The 7,247-nt window shown below is 53.2% G+C and overlaps 1 protein-coding gene across 2 annotated transcripts; it reads right to left on the bottom strand.

The window, feature by feature from the left end:
- Window positions 1-41: 41 nt before the first annotated feature.
- On the bottom strand, window positions 42-6,914 carry AOC3 (amine oxidase copper containing 3). Of its 2 annotated transcripts, XM_024979561.2 has the most exons (5): window positions 5,197-6,906; window positions 3,430-3,715; window positions 2,797-2,926; window positions 1,671-1,854; window positions 42-1,410 (listed from the first exon to the last, which is right to left on the bottom strand). In XM_024979561.2, exons 1-5 carry the CDS (start codon window positions 6,794-6,796, stop codon window positions 1,139-1,141), a joined length of 2,472 nt encoding a protein of 823 aa, XP_024835329.1. In that variant the 5' UTR covers window positions 6,797-6,906; the 3' UTR covers window positions 42-1,138.
- Between the last annotated feature and the right edge of the window lie 333 nt (window positions 6,915-7,247).

Genomic DNA, 7,247 nt, shown 5'->3' with positions numbered 1-7,247 from the left:
CTTCCCAAAAGACAAGTTACTTTAAAGAATGAAGTCAGAACTTATTTAGCCCCATTTATTATTTGAATAATAATAAATGAATAGGTAATACAGTCACATAGTTCAAAATTCAAAATGTACAAAAGGATATATAGTATCAAGTCTCCCTCCCAAGTCCCTACCTCCTGTTCCTCTTCACAGAGGCAACCAGTGTTACCCGTGTCTTCTGAATATGCATCTATAAGATATGAAAATATGGATTTATATGATCCTCCCCCATGGTAGGAGGTGAAACACAAATGAAGGTGCCCATACACAATTCTGTGCATTGCCTTGCTCTTTAGAAGAATAATTTCTATAAAAAGATATAGTTTTATAGCTGCAGAGTATTTCTTTGTCAAGCTGTGTTAGAACTTACTTAACAAATTTTCTAGGGAAGCAGAGTTCTATTATGTCCGACCTTTGGACATTTGTGAAGAGACCCCGGATCCTGTAGGGACAGCCTGTGGGGGAGGCTCCACCCACAGAGGCCCTGGCTCATTTGCATGCTCACACGTAATTGGTCCGCCCCTGGCCCCATGGCATGGTGTGACTGGTCTTTCTGCTTCTCACCCTTGGCTTTCACCCAGTCACCTATGTTGGCTATTGCCAAGTTCAGAGGACCCTGGTCACACCACACACCTGGCACAAAATGACCACTCCTCATTACCACTGCACCCACAAACCACCTCAAGTGCTAACTAGAGCTGCTGCTGTCTCCATGAGCATCCTCTGCAAGAGGATGCAAGACAGGCCTATACAAATGGGCAGAAAGAACTGTGGGGAAACACCCTGCCCCTGGACTGGGGGAAGGGGCGGCTCCCAGACACAGGGAGACAGACAGGGACTGTCCTCTCAAGCTAGATGTCCCTTGCATTTTCAGACTTCCACAGGCCTAGAGTCAGGAGAGGAGACCAGAGTTGAAAAGTGAGAGCTGAGGAACATCTCCTCAGGGCTGGGATGTAAATCCCAGGTTATAAGAATAGGTAAGAACAGGAGGAGGTGAGGCAAGAAGGAAGAGGGAGAAGGAGGACCAGGATGAGAGGAAACATGGGCCAAAGAGCCCCTTCCAGCTGGACTCCTGGATTCACAAGCCTGCCAGGAACCCTGCCCACGGCCTCTAGGCATCCATCCCCAGAGAGACCTCGCTTCCTCTCCTGTCAAGTGAGGACTGGGGAGTCTCAGGAGAGACCTGGCATGGCCTAAAACCATTTGGGGAAAGCAGAAAGCAAAGACAAAAGAAAAGAAAATGAAAAACACCAAACCGAGGAGTCTTGTAGAAACGTGTAACCATGACTCCAGCCTCTCGGCTGACCGTTCCTCTCCTCTGCGACAGGAACCCAGCAAGTTGGGGTGCACAGAGCTGAGAAGCCCCTGATTCAGGCAGCATAGCTTCAGGATGATCCCAGTGAGGCGGTAAGCAAGGGAGGACGATGGAGGAGAGAGAGGACCCAGGGGTGTGAGGAGGGAGAAGAGGGCACAGGCTCCCCAGTTCCTGGCCCTTCTCCCCACACTCCCAGACCCTAGAGCCACAGTCACATATCCCATCCCAGGAAACACCTAATTGGTGAAGAAGCCCCCGTGGGAGAAGGCAGGGAGATCAGGGGCACAGGCAGGATCCTTGGGCAGACAAGCCAGGGAGTTGACCTCACAGGACCCAGCATCCTGGTGTTTTTGGAAGTAGATTGAGTCAGCAGAATTGATGGAGGGGTCCTCATCAAAGAAGTTGTAGGGTCGCAGAAAGAAGCCCACACCGTTCCCCACTGTCACTGTGTTGGGAATGTCCTCTGCATGAGGGATGTGCAGGAAACCGGCTGTCACCCAGGCCACCAAGTCCTAGTGAGGCAAGAAAGAGGGTCATGAGGCCTGGTGCTGCTAAGGACACCTCTGCCTCCCACAGGATTCACTTTGGGAGTCCACCATCACTCTCAGTTCAGTTCAGTTCAGTCACTCAGTCATATCTGACTCTTTGCAACCCCATAAATCGCAGCACGCCAGGCCACCCTGTCCATCACCAACTCCCGAAGTTTACCCAAACTCATGTCCATCAAGTCAGTGATGCTATCCAGCCATCTCATTCTCTGTCGTCCCCTTCTCCTTTTGCCCCCAATCCCTCCCAGCATCACCATCACTCTAGAGGGCTTTAAACCTTTTTTTCATAGTAACCCAGAAGTCAAAGCATAAAGAATCAACTTCATATTAGGAGCAACACCAGCCTCCAATGTCCCAGCCTGCAAGTGCCATCTCTGACATTTCCCATCACATCGCCATCAGCCAACCCATCCCAAGAGAAATGATGACAACCACAGGCTACTTTAGCACTTCCCCCGACTCTGGGAGAGTTCCCAAACTGTAACTGAAGGAAGGAAAATGGAGGAGAGTATATCAGGTTTGGGTGGCAGAAAAGTTCAGCATTTGGAAATTAATCCTTTAGTGGTGAAGACAGAAATGGAGAAGTTTTAGGTATAAGAGATGTGGTCTTCCCTGGTCATTCCAGCCCTTCTGAATCCTGGGGCCCTTAAAGGACTCAGTCCACAAGCAGAGACTGAGAGAGCTGCTGCCTCTTGAGGAGAGGCTGGAACCTCAGCCAGGGTCTGCAGATGAACTCCCAGCTTAGGAAGTTTCCCCCGACAAATAGTGAGCAGATCCACAAAAGCACGGAAGCAGGAGTCAGCTCAGCCCTTCAGCTGATCACGGGCTTTCAGGCCCCCCGCCAAAGGAAGCTGGGGCTGATCTCTATGCCTCCCACCCCTCCCTCTTCTCCCACAGTCAGCTGACCTTTCCAGCAATGGTCTCATTGTTGATGAAGTCAGCAAAGTCCACAGTGGGAGTCCAGGGGTCATTCTGATTGAAGACGCTGGAGCTGCTGGGCTCTGTCTCCTTCCTCTGGGTCACGGCCAGCTGGTACCTAGAGATGTTCTGGTCAGGGGTCCATGGTCACCGTCCCTGTCCTGCTTCCTGATCATCATGGAAGGGAGCTGAGCCCATGGACCTTCAGCTTCCCAGCTCATCCACACCCTCATCGTGATGTCACCCTAGTGTGCAGCTGGCTTCCTGTACATCCCACATCCCACCTGGTGGTTGGCCAACATTTTTTTTTTAAAGATACAGTGCTTGGCTGATCTTTTTCTTTGTGTTTCTTTTCTTTTTGACCTGAGCCCAACATCTTTTCATGTCCTTTTCCTGTTGATCCCTTTGGATTTCACAGCATCAGAAAAACAGGAAAGACTTATCTGCCTGGGCCTTAGCCTTCCAAGGGAACCATGTGTCTACTGCAGGCCTTTTGATAACCAGGAAATGTTTTGTGCTCTTACCTCACCTCGTGTAGATCTTGAACTGGGTTCCCAGTTGCCCCTCCCAACATGCGCTTCTCATCTCATCCACCCACCTCCAACAATACACACCACCCACCTCCCCCAGCTGATGGCTCTCTCTGTGGAGCTGTTCTGGGGCAGCGGCCTCCCAGCAAAGCTGACCGTCTGGATGCGATAGCCGCGAGGGTGCCCCCACTTGTTGCTCTGCTTGCTGGCCAGGTACAGGTAGCGAGGGGAGGCCCCTCCCAGGGGGAAGGCGGCCTGCTCCTCAGTCTCCAGCTGCTTCCGGGTCACCTGCAGCCTCTGTATCTGGTGCTCAGGGCTCCAGGGTACCGTTGTGGGGACAAAAGCCATGTCCTCAGCCCAGACCCAGTTCTCCAGTCCTGGAGGGGTGAGAGGATGAGGAAGGGCTGGTCAGGCAGCTGCGCCACCCCACGGACTCTGCCTGCACCTGGCTTCAGAGTAGGGGCCAAAGAGACCAGACTCACTGTGTCCCCTGCTTCCCTCCCCTCATCCCAGGATCTCCACATCTTTCAGCCAAAGCTGGTGACCTCTGAAATATTTCTTTGAGCATTTCACTCCTTCCTTGTTTCACACTTATTAGTGAAGACACCTGTGCTCAGTGCTGGGGACACTCTGATGAATGCAACCTTACCCTTCTGCTCTCACAGAAGTCCGAGGAAAGCCAAGCCCTAAAGAGCCTACAGTGTGAGAGGAGCACATTCAACATTCACAGTTAGAGGAACCCAGGTACAGGCAGGAAGAGAGGCAGTTCTGGTCCACGTTTCAGCTTGGCCTTAAGGATGTCACCATCTGAGATGGCATGGCAAAGTATTCAAGGCTGGAGCAAAAGAGGAGCAAAAGCAAAGAAGCCCAATTGTCACCTATTGTGTGTGTTTCCAGGGACACAGAGGGTGAGGGTGTGGCTAAAACAGCAAAGGGAAGCATCTGGAAGGCAGGTGGCAGCTGCCCTCTGAAGGGACAGGCCTGGCTGGTCCTTTTGCAGTTGGGAATCCATTAGTGACGGGGAAACTGGGAAGTGTGTGAGGGAGCAGGCTGTCCTGGGCTGGTAGGTCCCTCTGAGCACAGGGTGAACCCTGGAGTCGAAGTAGCAGAGAGAGGCCTAGCGCCCAGCAGGGACAACAGGAAGGCCAGGCGACGGGTTGGAGATATTCAGCAGCAGAACAGAAAGAAAAATCTGGTGATGAAATCAATGTGGGGAACAACAGTGAAATGTCATGGACTCCTAAATATCCCATTACCTTGGCTCTCTGTGACCACCAACTCCAGAAACTTTTTGGAATATTCCACAGTATCCTCTCTACCCTTCACATTTAAATGTATTGTGCCCAGAAATGAAAACTCAAGGAGGAGGAGGGCCCACCTGCCAAGGAAATGTGCTCCTGGGGATATCCAGAGCTGGCATACATGTGCCAGGGACTCAGCAGAATGCACCCAGATCTTCCCCAACACCAGCACTGCAGGCAGACACAGAGAAGCCAAAAAACAAATGTCTGCCTCACTCAAGTTGGGCCCGTATAGGTGCCAGGGAGGGAGGAGGGCAAAGAGGACCCTTAGCCTGGATACTGTCTCTTCTCTAAGCTGAGCTTTTTCCCAAGATTTTCTGATGAGGTCATGTGGATGGAGTCTGGCATCTCTGTACCCAGCCACAGATCCCTGTACCCTAAGATCACAGGGAAATTCAACAGTCAACTCTCTCCCATCCAGCTAAGAGAAAGCATGAAACTCCAAAACCGCATACCCACATCTTCCTTTCCTGGGAAACCTCCATCAAACCCAAAGCAAATAGTGACAACTCCTCAACCCCCTGTACAAAATCAATGCCTCTGCCAGCATGTCTTACCTCCCACATCCAGATCCACCTTGTAGTGGGCACTGTGGGTGTGGACGGTGCCCAGTGTATTCTCCCGAACCTGGTTTCCGTATTTTTGGGCAGTACCAAAGAAGAACGCTGAGCTGATATAGCCCGTGGCATGGAATTTGACTTCTATGGCCCCATTGGGGTGAAAGACCATATCCCACACATAGTCATAGTTGAGCAAGGTTGACACAGATCTGAAGACCAGCACTGTCTCCACAACGCCCCCAAAATACTGGGAAATAAAATCTGAGTGGTGTCGCCTCAGGGGCAGGCCCTTGTTCTGCTCAAACACACAAAAGGCATCATGTAGGGTCCTGGGGGCTTGAGACTCCAGAAGGAAGTGCCAGTCCACATAGGTGGCCAGATAGGGGCAGTCCACCCCTCGGGTCAGGGGCGTGGCGAACTTGCCCATGCCAAAGCAGCCATCCATATAGCGAGTGAGCATTGCTGCTGGGGTATTCCCACCATAAATAGCCACGGCCTCTTGCAGGCTGATCTCATAAGCCAGTCGTTCTCCTTGGAATCGAATGTCAAAGATCCTAGGACCACTGAAAGCTCCGAGGCCAAAGGAGAAAGTCCACAATGAGGAGGTCACTCGACTGCCCTGGACACTGAAGCGGGTGCCCTGAGGATGGAACTGCAGAGGTGGAGTTGGACCCGGGGGCACCTGGGACTTCAGGGACCAGGACCCACCTGTGCCATTGTTTGGGATCACCACCACATTCACCCGGCCAGCCTCAAACTGCTCCTCCAGCTGGGCCAGACTTTCATAGTAGCGGCCTTGAAAGAACACCTTCTGGATGGTCCACTGGGCAGGGTCCAGAGCCTTGTGATCTACCAGCAGCTCTAACCCCACAGGGTGCAGATAGTACCCAGCCCCTGAGATGTTGTAGTAGAGGCCAAACCAGGTGGCCCGGTCACCTGATTGCAAACCGCGGGGGGCTGTGGTCATGGTCACCAGGTTCCCTCCTCCTTGTTTGTAGGAGCAGCAGTGGTGCAGGACACCAGCAGCCTGGGGCAGCTCTCTGTTGAAGATCATCTGGTCTATGTCCAGGTACTCTCGGAGAAGCACGGGGCGTCGGTAATAGGGCAGGGGGCCCCCATGACGCTCCACGGTCACATCCCGCATGTAGGAGGGCTGGGGCAGCGGCCCCACCACCAGCTCAGTCACATTGGGCTGGGGTTGTCCACCAAAGAAGACGATGGCCAGTGCCTCCCGGGCAGGTGGGGGGCTCCTCCTGTCCAGGTGGGCCAGGGCTGCAGCCTTGGGGGGCAGCTGCAGCTCTACCGAGAAGATGCAGTTGTCAGAGGGTCGGGCCTGGGCTGCATCCACCAGGTCTGGCCCCAGCTTCTGGGTCAGGAAGCTCATCACAGCTGTCAGCTCTTCTCGGCTCAGGTCTGCAAACAGCTGGTTCTGGCCAGGGTGTGTCCAGGGCTGGACACTGGGGGTTCCGGAGGGGCAGTAGTGAGGTTGGCTGGCTTCACCCCCATCTCCTCCCCTGCCAGCTATTAAGACACACACCAAGGCAAAGATGGTGATGACAGCCAGAGCAAGGAGCACCAGGGTGGTCTTCTGGTTCATGGTCCCGTGATTACAGAGACAGAGGATCGAACCAAACTGGAAACGTGTTCTCAGGCCAGCAGAAGAGGGTCTCTTTTGGCCCCTGTATTGAGGGTTCCTGGACTCTGGCTGAGGTTTTCAGTATTCCGATGCAAAGGAAACAGAAGGTGGGGAGAGCATGGGAAGGCTGGGGGCGGGGTGGGGCGGCTGGGGCGGGGCTAAGGCAGGGCCCCAGCGATTTCCACAGCCCTTACATGGCTTTGTCTTCCAGACTCCCAATTCAGATTCTGCTCTCTGGGTCAAGGGAGCTCTGGTGTATGGGGAAGGGGTGGTGGGGATTTCAAAATAATGCAGCTAACCAGAATGAGCACAGAAATGCATAGAAATGTCAGAGGGGGGCAGCCCCTTGTCCCCCTCAACCCCTCTTCTTTCCCTAGCCCTCACTTTCCCAGGGCCAGATGTTTCCTTTCCT

This window comes from Bos taurus, chromosome 19 (genome assembly GCF_002263795.3).
Source record: "Bos taurus isolate L1 Dominette 01449 registration number 42190680 breed Hereford chromosome 19, ARS-UCD2.0, whole genome shotgun sequence".
In the NCBI taxonomy this organism is placed as follows: domain Eukaryota; kingdom Metazoa; phylum Chordata; class Mammalia; order Artiodactyla; family Bovidae; genus Bos; species Bos taurus.
Note: the sequence above shows the minus strand (reverse complement) of the source record. Positions and strands in the feature narration are given on the sequence as shown.